This window comes from Lytechinus variegatus, chromosome 6 (assembly GCF_018143015.1).
Source record: "Lytechinus variegatus isolate NC3 chromosome 6, Lvar_3.0, whole genome shotgun sequence".
Classification (NCBI taxonomy): domain Eukaryota; kingdom Metazoa; phylum Echinodermata; class Echinoidea; order Temnopleuroida; family Toxopneustidae; genus Lytechinus; species Lytechinus variegatus.
In genome coordinates, this window is record NC_054745.1 from 23,372,523 (window position 1) to 23,392,805 (window position 20,283).

General features: G+C 35.8%; 1 protein-coding gene across 2 annotated transcripts in view; it reads right to left on the bottom strand.

Annotated features, from left to right (window-relative positions):
* Positions 1-8,825: 8,825 nt before the first annotated feature.
* LOC121417241 overlaps positions 8,826-20,283 on the bottom strand; it is a 53,643-nt gene continuing 42,185 nt past the window's right edge. For both annotated transcript variants that reach the window (XM_041610875.1, XM_041610876.1), the window contains 9 exons: positions 19,417-19,617; positions 18,698-18,821; positions 16,977-17,071; positions 15,475-15,628; positions 13,279-13,426; positions 12,530-12,709; positions 11,402-11,547; positions 9,657-9,902; positions 8,826-9,055 (listed from right to left, as the gene is read on the bottom strand). In XM_041610875.1, coding sequence (XP_041466809.1) covers positions 8,829-9,055; positions 9,657-9,902; positions 11,402-11,547; positions 12,530-12,709; positions 13,279-13,426; positions 15,475-15,628; positions 16,977-17,071; positions 18,698-18,821; positions 19,417-19,617 — 1,521 coding nt within the window. In that variant the 3' untranslated portion in view covers positions 8,826-8,828. The remainder of the gene's footprint in view (positions 9,056-9,656; positions 9,903-11,401; positions 11,548-12,529; positions 12,710-13,278; positions 13,427-15,474; positions 15,629-16,976; positions 17,072-18,697; positions 18,822-19,416; positions 19,618-20,283) is intronic.

The window sequence follows — 20,283 nt, forward strand, 5'->3', positions numbered from 1 at the left end:
CTGAGCAGGGCCAGATCGACGAGGCTCTATCCCTTTAGTCGTTGAACGTCAAACAGGGTAGCACCAACTCCCAACTTTTAACGTCTTTTGGTCTGACGCGGCCGGGGTTTGAACCCCCGACCTCCCGGTTGTGAGACGGACGCTCTACCAACTGAGCCAACACACTGGTCGTAGGAATATATAACTGATATATTGCACATGGATGTTAATTAGTGCATTGGGCCAGTAATCCTAATAAGGCATTGACATTGGTTAAAATAAAAAATTACTGTCATAAATGAATTCATCAACATCGAAAAAATTAGAAGAGCTGTATTATATATGTTTTCATGCCGATGTAGACAGTACTTTGACACAGAAATCTATTTATTGCAAATATATATTAATTAGCGCATTATGCTTATTAAGCTAATTATAACAATAACATTGTTTAAAGGAAAAAAGATAATGTCACAAAAGAATTCCTCATCGAATAACTATAGGATAGCTGTATTATTTATGTTTTCGGGAATTCTCATTCAGTATAAAATGACAAAGGAATATATATATATTGCACATATATGTTAATTAGCGCATTATTCTAATTATACTAATTACGACAATTACATTGGTAAAAAGGGGAAAAAATAATGTCAGAAATTAATTCTTCGTCATAGAAAACCATGGGATAGATGTATTATTCATGTAATCGGGCATTTTTTTTTTATATAAAATGACAAATGAATATATGTATTGCACATATATGTTAATTAGCGCATTATGCTAATTATATTAATTAGGACAATTACATGGCAAAGAGGGGAAAAAATAATGTCAGAAATTCATTCCTCGTCATAGAAAACCATGGGATAGCTGTTTCATTTATGTATTTGGCATTTTCGATATAAAATGACAAAGGAATGTATATATTGCACATATATGGTAATTAGCGCATTATGCTAATTATGGTAATTACGACAATTACATAAGAAGGGAAAATTAATGTCATAAATGAATTCCTCGCCATAGAAAACAAGCATAGGGTAGCTGTATTAATCATGTTTTCAGACATTCTCGACATGAAATGACATAGAAATATATATTTTTATATATGTATGACACATATACATGTATATGTGTTAATTAGTGCATTATGCTAATTATGTTAATTACAGCAATTACATAGGTTAAGGTTGAAAAATAATGTCATAAATGAATTCCTCGCTATAGAAAACCCTAAAAAAGATGCATTATCTACATATTGGGAATTTTTTGGATAGACATCCACAAATACGTATATATTACACTTATGCTAATTAGGCTGATTACGATAATTGCATACCTTAAATATTTAGATTATTGCTATAAATCGATTCCTCGTCACAGGACCTCTTAGTAAAATGACATTATTTATGTTTTTTTAATCCTTCTGGTTTAAGAGAAGTAACATATTACATATCGTAATATGCTAATTAGATGATTATGCTAATTAGGCTAATTAAAAAAAATGCTCAAGGTTGCCAAGGTGGCAACCAAGCTGAATTTACTTCAATACCCATCTAGAACGCAAATCAACAAAAAAACCTTGTACTTAACAACTTTTCCAGGTATGAAAAATATCTACTGGACTATAATGTCAGAGTACTGCTGGGTAGATTTGGCCCAAAGTTCGTAGGAAGTAAAAAGGAATACTGCCCTCTGCTGGAATAGATTTTAAGCATTGTGTTGAACCCCCGTCATTGAGAATTTTAGCTTTAAAACGTAAGGGCGAATCCAAATATTCCCCTTTGGGTCGAGTTCGCCCTTCCGTTGATTATTAACCCTAAAGCTTCTCCTTAAGTAGGATTTAGATACATATATATATATATATATATATATATATATATATATATATATATATATATATATATATATATATTGTTTGCTCCATGAAGGCGTACATGTAGTTCTAAGATTAAGTATTCAGGGGGGTGGGGTCTGTTTTTCTTACTTGTACGTAAAGAAAACACAGGCGGTAGTCATCTCATAGAAGGGTGCTAGAAATTTATTTATTATTTTGCATGATTTCAGAAACATAGCATGCGGATACTATATTATTCACTTCAAATAAGTTGCAAGTATCGAACCAAATCATAATGATGCATTTTGGATAATGGACATTTTAACTCTGTTAATTGTAATGATTACAATAAATTGGCAACATCACCGGGATCAATATTTTCTCAGATGCTCCTCGCTCAGTCGAAGATAATACATCTGACAAAACATGGACGACTTATACAAAAGACGACTCTGATTTACCAACAACATGCTTACTTAAAATCACGTATCCTTTGATGAGAAAATGGCATTTCAGCATCTAAAAAGATATAATTTGATCATACACAGAAAAAACTGTGGTGTAATTCGGTGTACATAGAGGACCACACCAGTTATTTTATACTGGTGTTAAATTGACAGTGCTAGTTGAACACCTAGAGGTGTTATTACAACACCTTTGCTTGTAACATTTACACTCATTGGTGTCATGTTCAATCTCTAGGGTGTAATTTTAACACATCAGGGTCCCGTAACACAAAGGTTAGCGATTGATCGCTAATTTGAAAGGCCGATTATGATTGGTTCATAGTCAGTCTACTCAGCAAAGTGCGCATGCAACGATGATCTTGATTGGTCAGTTCAATTAGCGATTGATTGCTAATCTTTGTGTTACGGAGCCCAGGGCCCCGTTGCGTTAAACTTTATACCAGACATGCCAGAGCAGAGAAAACTCAGGTTGTTTTTACAGGAGTTTTTGATAAAGGCAATGGCAGAAATCAGGCTAACCTTAGTTTTCAGTTTTTACCAGAGTTTTTTTCAGGATAAAAGTTTCATGCAACAGCCCACAGGGTGTGGTCCTCTATTACTACCAACTGGTGACATTTAAAACACCATAACTGTTACAGTGTAGTATTACCAATTGTGTCACTTTCTCACTTATGCGGGGTTGATTACTTACAAACTTATTGCCCTGTCGCCCCGCTCCTCCCGAAATCAGTCATTTTCTAAAAGTTTCAATTAAGATGTTTGTCAATTTGTCTTGGTTTGTACGATAAAATCAATCACGGTTTCTATTTACTTTGAAGTACTCTTCAGAGTAATCCGGTTTAGATCCACAAATGAGATAAGACAGTCGGACTCGCAGCCGCACAACTATCAGGTGCAGTATATAAATTTCCGTAGTCACATTTGTGCTTATTCTTGGGCATTCTTGTCCGGGAATGGATTATGACGCAAAATAAATAATTATCATGAGTGTCCGTTTATATAATCATATAACAGCTACCTTTTACGACTCTGAGTAGTTAATTGACGGGTTTTCTGTTCTTAAGAAAAAAAACGAGGAAAGTTTGAAACACTTCAGTTCACACAAAACATTCCACACCAATAAAAAATGGAAATCAAGCTTAATATTAAAATATAGGCATTATTACAACATCATATTTCTTAGCTTAATGAAACATTTCAGATAGGTTCACAAATAGTATCAAAGAGTATAAATTATGCACACTCTCATTGAATATACATGTAGGCTTAGATATAGATTTCAACTCATGCGTCAGCTCTATAAGCAGGCGTGGTTTGAACAGGATTCTGAATGTGACTAACCGGCCCATCCAGTCTTATATCTTATAAAGAACTATATATATACATATAAGAAAGGGCACAAACGTCGTGTCGGTGTAAAAATGCTTTTAAAACTACAATTTTGCGCATCGCACGCGCGCTAAAACGCTCTTAGCTTCATCGTCACAGTGCGCGAAATGTTTTTCTTAGGGCATGGACCAACTACAGTAGTTATAGTTGATCCATTGCTTAGGGCGATTTTTGCTCCGACACTACGCAAAATAAACAAATCTAGAATAGAATCATGAATTTACCATTATGTTATTGCCCTATCCTCCTGTCTTTTGATATGGCTGATGAATTATGATTAAATTTTCTAATCGACATGATCACTGCGTTTACAATATTTTTTTTTGAAAGATTCTAATGAATAATATTGGCCAAGTGAACTTAAAGGTCAAGTCCACCTCACAAGTCCACCTCAGAAAAATGTTGATTTAAATCAATAAAGAAAAATCAGACAAGCACAATGCTGAAAATTTCATCAAAATCGGATGTAAAATAAGAAAGTTATGACATTTCAAAGTTTCGCTTATTTTTAACAAAATAGTTATATGAACGAGCCAGGTACATCCAAATGAGAGAGTCGATGATGTCACTCACTCACTATTTCTTTTGTTTTTTATTGTTTGAATTATACAATATTTCAATTTTTACGAATTTGATGATTAGGACCTCCTTGCCTGAAGCACAAAATGTTAAAATAATGGAATTCCACGTGTCCAGGGAGGAATGAAACTTCATTTCACATGACAATGACGAGAAAATCAAAATATTTCATATTTCATATAATAAAATACAAAATAGTGAGTGCATGATGTCATCAACTCTCCCATTTGGATGTAACTGGCTCGTTCATATAACTATTTTGTTGAAAATAAGCGAAACTTTAAAATGTCATAACTTTCTTATTTTACATCCGATTTTGATGAAATTTTCAGTGTTATGCTTGTTGAATTTTTCTCTTTTTATTCAAATCAAGTTTTTGTTTGGGTGGACTTGTCCTTTAAGTTCCACGGCAATATATGATAAAACTGCATTTTTCTTTATGCCTTTAACATTGTATGCAATATATTTGAACGGCACTTGCGTACAAACTGTCTTTAACATTTTAAATTGTGAATTTACGATTAGCCATTTCAGAAAGTTAGGTAGTATTTTTGAATACGTTCTTTTTAATTCAATTTTGCGGCTAAATATTTCTGTCTTGAAAAATTGGCACTGAAATAACCTAAAACACATACCATCGGAAAAGTTAGGGGAGAGGGGGGGGGGGGTCCAGTGAGCACTGTGAGTTTATTACGTTAATGCTTACGATTTCACGTTTCATTATAATCACAGTCATATGCTTTAATATTATACAGTATTTACAAATTCGAGCAAAGTTATTGTTTGTGAAGAAATTAAGAACTGAAAGACGTAAGCGAGAGTAAGGCAACTTCATTACTGTAATACCAACATTTTTATTTATTTTTTCTTGGAAGGGGAGGGGGGGGGGGGCAAATAGACAAATAAATCGATATACATGCATATGTGAACACTTGCCTAGGTAGAATCACAAGGCCTAATTATTGAGCAAATTCAGCCAAGAACAGTTATGTCTAATTATCAAATAAGAAGTCAGTGCCATTATAACGGTGGAAAGAATTAAACTTATACGGACGTTTCTATAATGTTCTAGCGACACTCCTCTAAATTTACAGGGCTACATTACAGTATAATATACATTTGCTTCACAAGCTTACACAATCAACTTTATTCAAATTAAAAAAAAGTTGCTCTAAGATTCAAAGTCTCCAAACTAGTTTTAAATGACCATAACAATAGAAAGTGCTCTGTCAAAATTTATGCTGTAACAATTATTACATAATTCACGAACATTTAAACAATTTATCTAATCAACAGCAGACTAAAATCATCCCTTTCATGAAAGACTTTCGGGTATTAAGATAAGGCAAGTTTTAATTTTCATTCCTTTCAAATAAACATTCAATAAAGTACAAATAACGACATACAATTTACATGTCATCTACGTAATCTACCTAATAGTCATATCAATTACAACATACATTCTAAAAATTCGAATGTTAAATCAACATTTGAAAGGTTGGAGGAGTGATAACCTTTTCCAAATGTTACATCCAACCTTGTATAATGCTGAATCCAGCATTTTAAGTGTTGGGTAGAACCATTTAAAGTGGTAAATGCAACATTAAGAAAATGTTGTCACTCCAACCTTTCAAATGTTAAGTTTTTTAGAGTGTAATAATTAAAAATGCATTATAATATAATAAAGATAAGCGAAAAAAATAAAATGTTTACATAGATTGAAAGATTGCTTTAAATCTTGTTTTGGAAGAAAACAAGGAATGACATTTTAGGTTTAAAATATTTTTTTTTCATAAATATTTAACAAATCACATTTAGATGTATTGGGTACTGACATTAGACAAAATACATGTATGCATGTGTGTGTCGTTGTTTCCTCATGATAATCAAAATAGTTGTGGGACTGGATTATTTGGGGAAAGCGTCTCAAATAACCTTCATTAGATTGTGGAATCTGTTATACAATTACGATGTTTAGCGATCGAGTGTTCGAGTTATAACAATTCAGTGATCATTATGGCACGCTTGCTTAAGGTTTTGAGAAAAAAGAAAGAAAATAAGTCTTGACATTTTAACATCATGCATTGAGAACACCCCCATCCCTCAACACACACACAATTGATAGAAAAAAAGAAAGGCATTGAATTATGCAAAATTCAAGGTGTTTCACACAGTGATGACGTCAGATGGAGCAATGAAATTCATATTATTTATATAACCAAAGACCGGAATAAAAAAAAATGAAAGACACCAAATTATCCACCTCAAGGTGAATCAAATAGTGATGACGTCAACAAACAGTACAAAGCCATCATATAATATTAAGACAAACATGAACTATTCAAGTCTCAAGGTGATTGAAATAGCGATGACGTCATGAAAGTAATGGAGTTCAAATGACAGGTTAACTTTAACAATTCCACAGCACAAACAACATCCATATTGTAATATATTATATCATATTCGTATTTTCTTTTTGTATTAATATATGCAGCTGATTACTAATGATAATGACACAACTGATAAACATTCAATGAAAATTGCAATGATATAAGTAAGTAACAATGATAAAAACGAAAACAATATTGATAATCGGAAACAATAACAAAATAATGAGAGAATATTTATATATATATATATATATATATATATGTATAAGTATACATTATATATATATATATATATATATATATATATATATATATATATATATATATATATATATATATATATATATATATATAGTTAACAGCATCTACGACTCAGGTAACAGAACAACAAATTTGTCTTATTTACAAAATATTTTAAATTTCAAGGTGATCGATAGTGATGACTTATTACGACATGAAAGTAATTATTTGATGATAAAATATGTAGCAATATCATAATAATTCCTCCTTTTCTTCAACATTCTTGAATAAATATTCGTCTCTCTGTGCAAAAATAAAAGTATTTACATCTCTCTTCTTTCACCGCTGCCTCACATTTTCTTTCCATAATTATTGATCAATCGGTTTGCGATAAATACGCAGCTCGTGCTGTATATACCATATACAATGCCTTGTTGACTCTACAGCGGCTTGAGAATAACAAATGAAACAAAAATCAACAGCTGCACCAAGGAAAGCTCAATACATATATTTTGTACTGCTCTTTTATCTCTTTTCAGCTCTTTTGTACGTGTTTTTGCTCGAAAACGTCAAATAGTCAGTGTAAGATTCATTGATAATTACTAGTTTTTGTGAAGCATAAAAAAATTTACAAGTTCATAATTAGTAAAAAATAATATTAACAATATTGATTACACTTTATACTATTTTATTGTATTTTGCTCGTATAAATGTTCACTCAATGTTTTTTTTTAAAGTTTATATGATTTGCATTTCTGTATGTCTGATTTGTTGAAAATTGATAAAGAAATATTTTAAACGAATAGAATTTAGTTCAAATCAATGTTCAATATACACGATATATATGTTATCGTGAAGTTTAATGTATTGTTAAAATGATTTTTTTGTTATCTATTATTGTAAATTTGATTTTTACGCAATCTATGTAATATATGTAATGTAATGATTCGTAAATAAAGACGGATTAGAACTTAAAGCAGATACGAACCAATGCCGCCATCTCGAGTCCTCAACATGGCCAATTTCCTGACCCAAAATACTAAAGTAGTCTCGTAATATAGACCACTTGAATGAAAACATGCTAATTAACTACTCAATATATTTTTACCGCAATAATTACATGTATGCGACCAAGTGGCAAAATAATTACTTTTCCTCTCTCAAAACATTTGAAGCTTCTCTATACAAATACAATTATAGGTCAATTTATTATCTGTGGTATTAGTAAATATCTGAAAACGTTTATTTTAGGACCATGCATTTCTAGCACATGCACTGCAAAAACTCTGGTGTTGATTTAACACCAGCCGGAATCTTTATATGTCCACACCAGAAAAGTGTTAAACAACACCAGTTTCGTTTTGGTCCAACACCAGATAGGTGTTTATACAACATCAATTAGTATTAAAACAGCATCGGTTTGATCCAAACTGGTGTTGTTTCAATGCCTCTCTGGTGTGGACATATAGATTCCGGGCTGGTGTTAAATCAACACCGGAGCTTCGCAGTGTGGTCAATGAGAGACCACACACAGTTCACTCCCAATTAAAGAGAAATTCCAGTAGTTGCAGTTAACACTGATTTCATGAGAAAGTCTGTAAAACAAGGCTTAATTGCCAGTATATCATCGAGGATCTAGATCTGGTACAGTTACATTAACTGGACTTTGTGAAATCTTGAAATCTACGCTGAAAAATGTTCACTCCGAAAATCCCCAACACAGATAAGCGCACGTGGGACAATGTATAATTATTGCTTAGGGCGTCGGGCCCGACGCCCTACCCGAATCCCGTGCTTATTTGCTGATTTCTCAGCAATTACACAATTTCTTCCAGAATCCTTTGGCACATGCGTTTTATTTATACAAACAGACACTTTAGTGGTCATTTCATTGGATTCTGTACGAACTCATTTTGATATCGTTACCAAAACTAGCATTTACCTTTAAGCTTTGACAACCGGTTCAATGATCATCTTGGGCTTATTCACATGTTTAACCACTACAACGACCAGGATGATGACTGCAGCCAGAACGACAATGACTGCGACAACGATGCCCACGACGACGCCTACTCCAAGGCCGATGAGACCGTTTATCCCTGGTATATCAATATGTCCATCGTCATCATCATCATCGTTGTTGTCATCACCACGGGTGGTAGTATCTGTCACTAATTAAACAAGCCAAAACGAATATGCACTTTATTTTAACACATGTTTGTAGAAGACTTCATAGCAACGAACGAACTAATGTATATGCTCGATTTTCCGAAGATAAAACGAGTAAACAAACTAAAGAAGAATTAAGTTTGTTTTGGTAATTTTCATCTTGTTATCTGTGGCATTAGAATATTGTGATAAATGAAAGCTCAGGAAAGTTGGACCGCAGCAAAAAAATAAAATTCATTCAAATTACCAGAACGTCCACGCTGTGATATTTACTCACATACGATACGGTGCAAAATCAACATTTTAGAGAGCTATAAAAGTGAATCAATAAGGTGCTGATTCCCAGCACTTTCGGTGCTCAATGTAACATCAAGTACGTTTTTAGCACTTTATGAGCTGAAAATCAGCACCTGATTTGCAGACTTAGTTCGACCTCTTAAAAAGCCAGATCTTTAATCGTGTAAGGGTGAATAAAAGCAGTTCCATTCTATTGATTTTTTTTTTTCAACGTTCCGTATATATCAATTGAATTAAACCGTCAATGTCGACCCCGTCTCTTTTGGGGAGCCATTGTTAGCATTTTAGAAGATAGTGTAAATTTACCTTCGGGAATGGTCGAAGTCGATTGCCCGTTCTCGTTGATCAAGTCAACTACGTATTCGGTGGTGTGGTTGGTTTCACATCGGACGTCCGTCCCATCGAGGGCCGCCTTCAACCCTTCCTGGCTCCACTCGTCCGTGCCCTGGTCTAAGAACGAGCATACTGGTCTGTCATTTGGCTGCACGGAAACCGGGTACCAAAACCGGATCGGATCGGACAGGTCCCTCACTTCGATCGGGTCAGTAGAGTCTGGCAAAATCATCAGGAGAGATGATGAATCGATCAAGGCGAGTAATAGTAACAGATTATATTTACTTGCGCTAAATTCAGCTTGGGCGCGTAATTACCCCCCTTTACACCAGATGAAGTTTCCGCAACGCTCTTGAAGTTCAGAAGCAAACCAACGTGGCACCAGCTTTGTTTGAATGCCCCCATTACACCGGAGGAAGTTCCCGCTACGTCCTTGAAATTCCGAAAAAATGGCAGGGACATAGCGATAACTTCCTTGTTTTCGAAAAAAAAAATTAAATCGTCCCGTGCATGCTACGTCTGCGCTATGTCCTTGATACGTTCATGGTGCGTTAGTGGTGTTCTTTCCGTGTCCGCTACATCTATGTTACGTCGATGGAGCTTTAAGTACGCACGCGATAAGAAGGTCCTTAATGCGTTCGTACTTCGCACTGTTCAGACGGCGCTCCCGCTACGGGGACTTTGGACATGTTCAAAATCCACGTAGCGGAAAATTTGTCTCCGGAGATCACACAGACTATGCCACGTCAATAACAGTTCTCGCTACGCTCTCAGTATGCTGCAGCAGTTCCCACTGTGTCATGGCCATTTTTCTTTGACGTAGCGAGAACTGCATGGATGTAGCGTTGGTGTAATGGGGGTATATGATCATATAACATTTTTTGTACGACTGATTGCATTGGCTACAATGTACAATCGTAAACATCAAGCGTACGATTAATTGCTAACGCTTGTGTTACGGGACCCTGGTGTACTTCTCAGATATCCCAAACTTCTTATTTTTGAGGCAGCGCGTTGAGAGCCCAGCAGAACCCATCATCATTTACTATCATCATAAACATCAGATAGTCCTATACTACGTTGACACAACCCATTGGCCCGCGTCATGAAGTCTGGTTTAAATGATTAATTGACGTGGAGCGTTGTGGCCCAGTGGATTAGTCTTCGGACTTTGAAACAGAGGGTCGTGGGTTCGAATCCCAGCCATGGCGTAATTTCCTTCAGCAAGAAACTTATCCACATTGTGCTGCACTCGACCCAGGTGAGGTGAATGGGTACCTGGTAGGAAGAAATTCCTCGAATGCTCGAGCGCCCGATCAAGGAAGCCGTGCTAAAGCCGGGGTAATAATAGCAGGGCCCGCTGGGAGAACAGTTTTCGGAACTGAAGTGGCTACCCTGGGTAAATATGCCGCTATTATTATTATTATTATTATTATTATTATTATTGATTCAAACTCTGGTCTAAGGTTGAGGTTTAACTGCAACAAATTTTTGACGTTAAACCTGAAGCAAAAATGACACCATTACATTCATGCGCACTCGATATTTCTGAAGGTGATAGAGACGTCATTATTAGATACAGCAGTTGTGACGTTTTAATAGGAATATCGCGCTATCCTCGTTCTGTGGCTTTCTTATTTATTTTAGTTTTGTTTCGGTTTTAACATAGCATAACCATCACAAATGCAGATGTAATCATCACGTCACGACGTTCTCACCTGCGCATGGGCTGAAAAACTGCAAGCGGAATACGTCACTGTCATGGGACTCGCCGCCTACATAGTCTTGTCCCCGGAACACGATGGATTCTAGAAGGATTCCAACACAATCCTCGCATCCGCATCCAACCCATGACGTATCAAACCTACAAATAAAGAAAATCAATAAGAATAATTTGCCTAAATAATAATAATAAACTGAAATTTAATTATTGAAAAGACCACCAAGAAGTTATTTATGCATTTACGACAGAGAACGGTAAAATAAATATTGTAATAATTATTACGAAAATGATGATGATGATGATAAAAAGAAATATTGATGATAATGATAAATTGTAAAAACGGTGGTATACACTGTATATAAAAAGAAATGTTTGTACAGAGGTGATGTAGAATCATACCTGAGTATATCATCATCACCATCATCATCACCGTCATCATCACCATCATCATCACCATCATCACCGTCATCATCACCATCATCATCACCGTCATCACCACCATCATCACCATCATCATCACCATCATCATCATCACCATCATCATCACCATCATCATCACCCTCATCACCATCTTCATCACCATCATCACCATCATCACCATCATCATCACCATCATCATCACCATCAGTACCATCATCATCATCACCATCATCATCGTCAATATACCTGGGTCTCTCCTCACGAAGAACATCGATTGATTAGCAACTATACATGTAGAGAGCCAGCGATGCAAACATTTGTATTGCATATCTGTTTAAAACACTTTTTAGGTAAAATTTAGTATTTTCATCGTAGTTTTGGCATTTCAGAGGGCTTAATCTTTGCGCCTAAAGAACACTGTTCAAGTTTCCTTTAGAAAAGACTTTATCTGGATTTTTGTATATTGTTTGAGGTTAATTGGATCAACTACCACTCTTTGTAAGACGAAATCCTTATGTATACTAGGCTTTAATTTGTCACTATAGGACAAACGATCAAAATAATTTATCAGACAAAATAAAGGTTCTGAAAATACCGAATATGTTCATTCTTACAAATACAAATAGGATTCGAACCCAGACCTTGTATGATCTAGTCATTAGACTTTTCCACTGAGCCACAACACATTTAATAATAAACCTACCTGTCTTTGATATCATCGCCACCAAGGAATACTATATTGCCATCGCCCCTCGATATCTGGATAGCATCCGTGTTCAGTGTATAATCCATAGAAATAAATATGCTTTCACCGAATGAGGAAACCTTTTCGCCCAGTGCCATATTCTTACTCATGCCCTTGGTGAGAAGCCCGAAGATGTTTCTGTATTATTTCATTTCGTGTAAAAAAGAGGATAAACAAACCCTGAAAATAAAAGTCAAAACTAAGACAACATTGCAATTCACAAGACGTTAACTTGTCTAGTGGCCCGGGAGCGACCTACAATAATCTACAATGTGAGTATGACTTAAAATTACGTTTGTCTTGTAATTCCAGTTGTATGTGGCATAACCCATCACCTCATTGGTCAGATCATGCCTTACGACTTCCTCATATACACCAATGATATAAACTGTTTGGTAACATACAGATAGGCGCGTAAGTCAGCGGTGGAGTCAGCTGGAGAAGATTATTATTTGCTGACTTTGTGAAAAAGCTTTAGAATTCCTGTCACAGATATCTTTTAGAGAAAGTGCACAAGGTATCCATCAAAAAATTTATCGACCAATTTTGGCTGATGTCGGGCGAGGGAAAGTGATATGATTTTGTAACCCCCCCAAAAAAATCAGTGGCAGAACATAACATATATTCATCCTAAATCATATTCTTCTGAGTGATGTATACCGAATGGCGTCAAAAAGGCAAGGACAAAAGCTTACTGCTTCATTTACCTGTTCTCTGAAAAGAAGAAAGCGTCAGGGTAGGTCATCTTAGCATCTTCAAGCTGTTGACGCACGCCATCTACGGTTTCCGGAGGTAAACGATCTTCAAGATCCCTCGCTGATTCAAGAACCCTCTTTGTAGAGGCTAGTGTGGATCCTTCGGTTTAAAATGACCAAGGTTAACCGAGTAATTTCTAAATTATCAATTTCCTACACAGCAAAAACTGTGGTATTAACCGGTGTACATAGAGGACCACACCAGTTATTTTACACCGGTGTTAAACTGGTGGTGTAAGTTTTACACCTATAGGTGTTATTACAACACCTATGGTTGTTAAATTTACACTCTTTGGTGTTATGTTCAATCTCTAGGGTGTTATTTTAACACCTCAGGGTGTGGTCCTCTATTAACACCAATTGGTGTCAGTTTTAACACCACAGTTTTACAGTGTACGGGCACTGTACATCCTCAATATTTGTATAGACACGGGGTACAACAACGTGAGAATTGATAAAACCTATGGCCATACAAAAAGGAGTGTCTAAAGGGAAATTCAACCCTAACCATTGCTAACATAAAATTGTTTTTAGTGGAAAAAGAGAAATCGGACAAGTAGATAGGTGAAAGTTTGAACAATATAAGACAAGCAATAAGATTGTTAAGAATATTTAAAATGGTAGATATTGGTAATCACCATACTCATGGGGATTTCAATTTGGCCGTATTTGTGAAGCCATAGTGATGTAAGGCAAGGACTACTCTCCATGCACTGCAATACATAACATGGCAAAATCTCTTCTTTTAAGTTTTACTCAAATTATATTTTTTCTTTCATTGGTACATAAAACTTTATAATCCCTGGGTAATAATCAGATTACTGCCACATATGAATGGATACTTCAATAGGAGATTAATTTCTTATTGCTTGTTTGATTTCTTTCAAACTTTCACCAATCTATTTTGTTTGTTTGTCTCCTTCCCTACACAACATTTTAAGATCAAGGCTGGATTCCCCTTTGAATACATTTTCTTAAAATCTGACTTTATTATTATTAAATTTCCAAAAGAGGCGTTGTCACCTAGACTTTCTAACAGGGTGTCGTACCCTAAAGCGATTTTATGTGAGGGATAATCTAAACTATAAACACAATTCAGGGTAAATAATAATAAGCACGAGATGGGCTTAAAAATTAAGGATAATAATCTTTGTCTGTAGCTTTTTAATGACAGAATGCTAAATTGGTAGAGAGTGCTCAAAGGACTATTTAAAGAAAAAATCAGAGAGTGAACTAAATAGGGCCTATTGAATTAAAATCTATAACGACTGAAGCAATAGGCCTACCGACTATGAATTTCAACGGAGGGTAAATGTTCAATCTCTTAAAAATTGGAACTTAAAGATAAATGAAAGTAGCTTCAGTGAACACTGATTTCACGAGAAAGTCTGTAAAGCCAGGTTTAATCGCCACTTTATCATCGAGGATCTAGATCTGGTACAATTACATAAACTGAACTTTGTGAAATCATAAAATCTAAGCCAAATCAGGCACACATGGGACAGTGTAATATTATTGCTGGCATAAAGACCCGACGGAAGAATCCGCGCTTATTTTGCTTATTTCTCAGCAATTACACAATTTCTTCCAGAATCATTTGGCACATATTTTTTATTCATACAAACAGACACTTGGGTGGTCATTGTATTAGATTCTGCAAAAAGTCATTTTGAGATCGTTACCAGAACTGGAATTTATCTTTAAGGTGATACTTGAATTTAATTGGTTGTAAAAAATAAGGAATTGTTAAGCAAAAAATTACCTCGCATGAAGCCATGATCTCGCCCATGCGCATGAGCGGGATCATGTCATTTTCATGTAGTTTACATTCGGAGAATTGCGAAATAGAATTATGATTATTGGTCCCGTACAAAGGCTTTCGAAGTAGCATCCGTAAGAGCACCACATCAAGTCTTCAAGTAGGCCAAGTCCCCTACCCATAATGCAACGTTCTGATTAGTGTAGTCTTGCAAAATAGACCCACTTGAATGATAACACCAATTTACTTCCAATACGTTACCAAGTTTGTTACCGTTAGCATGATTAGCAAAACAAGCATTTTCACTCGAAACATTTTAGATTCTTATTGGTTGGCTTATTCAGGTAATGTTACTTATTTTCTCATTGATTATCTTATGTAGAACCTACTCTGCTGTTCAAGTGTAAGACATGTGATAGGCACGTCAGTGTCCGCCTGCAACATGCCCAGGACATCCCCGGGATTGTAGTTGTAATTAGCCTCATCACTGGTAGCTTCCACGAGGAGCTCGTATTGTAAGTCAAGTAATACTTGATCGCAATCCTAGTGTGTGGGGAAAAATCAACAAACGATGAATACAATCTAACTTTAAAGTATTTATAATGTATCCAGGGGCCCGTTTCAAAAAGGACTGACAACTGTTGTAACTTTGCCATTATGGCAATTACAATATTAACCTTGATTCTGATTGGCTGATGAGCCCCGTTACCATGGCAGTTGCCACAATGGTAAAGTTACAACAGTTGTTAATCCTTCATGAAACGGGCCCCAGATCGGTTGCGAATAGTGGGAAGCCGAACATTAGATTTCCTTGTACAAAAGAAAGGCTTTCAAATCGCAATGCATTAGAGATTCGAGTTATTGGCCCGTATTCTGAAGTTAGGTTCTTAGACCATGGTCTAACTCTGTGCTAAAATTATGAGAAGCCATAAGTATCAAAATTTTTATTACGTTGTATGTTTTTATGTTCGCTATGCTCTTTCCTGGTTCATCGATGGTGAAGACAATCATCTATTTATACTTAATAGACAATTATGAATGATTTGAGAGCCAAATGAGCTGAAATATAATATCGCTACCGTTGGTGAATTATATAACAATTGGCTCTCCATACTTTAACCACAACTTTGAACCTGATTTTAGGTTAAACCCGACTTCAGAATACGGGCCATTAGCTTTGAACTAAAATCTGCTACTTTTAAATCTAAATCATGTGCTCGACTGGCACCGGTTCACAGCCGATCTGTATCTGTTTGAAATCATTCAAATTTGTATAATTAATTTCATTATGTCAGGGGTGCATGAAAACAAAAAACATACCCATATTAGGAACAGGCCTATCCCATAATTAATTCGCAAACCAATACTTATCATGATTTTTAGTATTATCATTAAAACATTATTATCATCAAGGAAAACAGCTGCAATGAATACTGACTTCATTAGAAAGTCTGTAAACCAAGATTAGTTGTCATCGTAGATCTAGTTTCGGTGCAGTTACCATACCTGAGCCCTAAAATGAAATCATGAAATCTAAGCTGGGAAACGATAATGCTGAAGAAAACCAACACGGACAGGTACATGTGGGATAGTGTAAGTACTATTATTAGAAGTAGTAGTAGTATTACTATCATCATTATTGTTATTTTTGTTGCTATTAGTAGTATAAGTATTAGGAAAAAAGAAGCGACAACCCGGTAGAGAACCCCAGGTATAAAAGGGCCCTTCATAGCACATATTCCACCACGATCCTCTGACACGCATATTCCTTTTAATTTGTACATACAGTCATGCATGCCCTTGATTTGATTCTGTATGGAGTCATTTTGAAATCGTTAACACAACAAGCATTTATTTAAAAGATATCGATCAAATGAAAACAAGTACTTACAGGGGCGGCGCGTTTCTTTCTCTCTACGCCAGTCGTCTGCGAGGCCCTTGCCTTCTGCGCGCGGTTTGCTTTTTTGAGTCCTTCAACTGATCTTCCTATAGTAAAAAAAAATGCATTGGGTTAATCGATTTAGCAGTATACCTGTATGGCAACTCTGATATTAATACTTAATAGTTCAAATATCATGTTCTATACGCAGGTACTTCGTATTACCTAACCAGGGCTCCGTAACACAAAGATTAGCGATCAATCACTAAATAACCTGACCAATCAATATCAATGTTACACGTGCATTTGGGTTAAGCTATAAAGGGCAAGGAACCAATCAGTGCGTTTATTTCATATTTGTAATTCATCGCAAATCTTTGTGTTACGGAGCCCAGGTGGGTTAGTCCTAAAGATTTTCGTAAGTTAAGAGCGACTTTAAGAACGACTGGTGATCCCATGATCCCATGTTGTGGTAAATGGTATGCACTAAAATTTTCATTGGCGATGATTTAGCGCGTATAAGAAGGGATACCCATTCGTTCTGAAAGTTGCTCTTAACTTACAAACGGCTTTATGAAAAACCCACCAGCTTTAGGGAGGATTTCTTCCAAACAAATTCTTAAAGGACTAGTCCACCCCAACAAAAATTGATTTGAATAAAAAGAGAAAAATTCACAAAGCATAACACTGAAAATTTCATCAAAATCGGATGTAAAATAAGACATGTAAGAAAGTTGTGGCATATTTAAGTTTCGTTTCATTTCACAAAACATTTATACGCACATCTCGGTCGGTATGCAAATGAGGAACTGATGACATCACTCACTCACTATTTCTTTTGTATTTTATTATATGAAATATGAAATGTTTTTATTTTCTCGTCATTGTCATGTGAAATGAAGTTTCATTCCTCCCTGAACACGTGGAATTCCATTATTTTAACATTTTGTGCTTCAGGCAAGGAGGTCCTAATCATCAAATTCGTAAAAAATGAAATATTGTATAAATTATTCAAACAATAAAAAACAAAAGAAATAGTGAGTGAGTGACATCATCGACTCTCTCATTTGGATCTAACTGGCTCGTTCATATAACTATTTTGTTAGAAAAAAGCGAAACTTTGAAATGTCATAACTATTTTGTTTTTACATCCGATTTTGATGAAATTTTCAGCATCGTGCTTGTCTGATTTTTCTCTTTTGATTCAAATCAACATTTTTCTGAGGTGGACTTGATGAAATTTTCAGCATTGTGCTTGTCTGATTTTTCTCTTTTGATGCAAATCAACATTTTTCTGAGGTGGACTTGATGAAATTTTCAGCATTGTGCTTGTCTGATTTTTCTCTTTTGATTCAAATTAACATTTTTCTGAGGTGGACTGACCTTTAATAAGACAAGGAAAGGTAATGGATGAGAGGGACATTGTTCAAATCTCAACCACTCCACCAAAACTTCTACACAAAAAAGGGACCAAAACTTATTTCAAACACTTTTCAATTGTCATCATTTCAAGGTTCTAGAGATGAGGTGTGCCCCCCCCCCCCCCATTTATCCCTTCGTCGAAGGGTGCAAGGCAAATGCCGGTAGTTCATTATGTGTTGCATTATACATTGGACCAATTTGATATACTTTTCGTTGCCGAAATAATGATAATGATAATAATTATAAAAATGATAACAATGATGAGGATAATAATAATGGCAATAATGATCATAGAAATAATAGTATAATACCTTCTAACTTCAAATCCTGGATTTGTTGCTTCTCTTCATCGAGCTCCTCCTCACTGAGTGTGCCCATTGCGTAAGTTGCATTCTTTAGGAATTCGGAACAAACGCCACTGGTAGTATTACAGACCTATTAACGATTAAAAAAACAATAATGACACAAACATTTATTTCGATGGTAATGAAAATGATCATTAACTTTCATATCTATATCATTTTTATTGTGAATCTGACTTCGGGCAATAAATCTTATTCCTATTTCTATTGAGGTTCAATTTAGGGATAAAATATTAAGAAGAAATTATCCTCTATAAAATTAATGTATTAAGTAGAGTCGAAAGACGGGTGTCATGGCGAATGTAAACCCGAAAAGGATTGATGAGCAATGGGTTATTATGAGCATCCAATGAGTGTTGCTCAAGTATTGATGGAAATGACCAGTAGCGACGATTTCATGTAACTAGGGGGGGGGGGGGGGCAGTAAAACATGCGCACGTCGAAATCTACCAAGGATGTATATTACGGCGCGTTACGTATTGTTGATTTGCGGGCGGTCATTGACTGGTTCGCGTTATATCAATCAATTGCCCCTCCAACAATATACATGTAGCTTATTTGTATTACATTTATTTTCGGAACCAAATCTATCAAAAGGAACTTTGAAAAACTAGTATAATTAAAAATGGGAAAAAGGAAGGGCTATGGTATACGATAATTGTTGTTACCTTAACGCCGACTTTGAAGTCTACAGCATCGCCGGCCTCGACCCTTTTCTTGACAATATCGAGAACTTCGTGATCTACCGTGAACGTGCTGTCCTGAGAGGTTTCCCCTAGGAGGCGTTTCCTAGATCTGAATTGGGTGAAAGCCCGGTAGGTGAGACCCTCAAGAGAGTCAACAGAGCACCCGGATACTTCGTACGTCACCTGCATTTGGAGAGATTCGGAAGACAGTTACAAAGGTGCTCATGGAAATGATGAAGGTAATGATTAATGATGATACTATTAAATGATGATATTGTCAAATAGAGAATTTTCGCATTTACTATGGGGCCGGTCTCCAAGACGTACCAATTCCTTTGAAAATTCAAGTCAAAACAAAGGCTTTTGTCGAAAGTTGGTAGACCGGGACAGCAGATCATCCAAAAATTTGCATGGACCTGGCCACGGAGGATTATCTAATTGTTACTGGGGGTGTCGTGACAATGCTCAGCACCCCCAGTGACAATAGAATAATCCTCCGTAGACGGGACCCTGAAAATTTGCACCGGACGAACAATTCCAAAGAAGGTCGTTGTCCAGAGTCACGAAACGACGCTCCTGTTCCAGTCCACTATTTTTCGACAACAATCTCTCAGCTCTCCATGGTGGGTTGACTTGCATTTTCAAAAACAGCAGCCCTGTAGTAAATGCGAAAACTTTCTATTACCAAAACCTCAACCGTAATGCGCCGTTCTCACGGCTGGGGGCTCACTTACGCTTCGATATTAAAGCTTTTGCAATGACACGAATATAAAAAAAGAAATAAAAACAAAGGTGTTCGAAAGTTTCGCCAATGGTTCGTGGATTCGTTTTTCAAAACGGCTTTTCCAA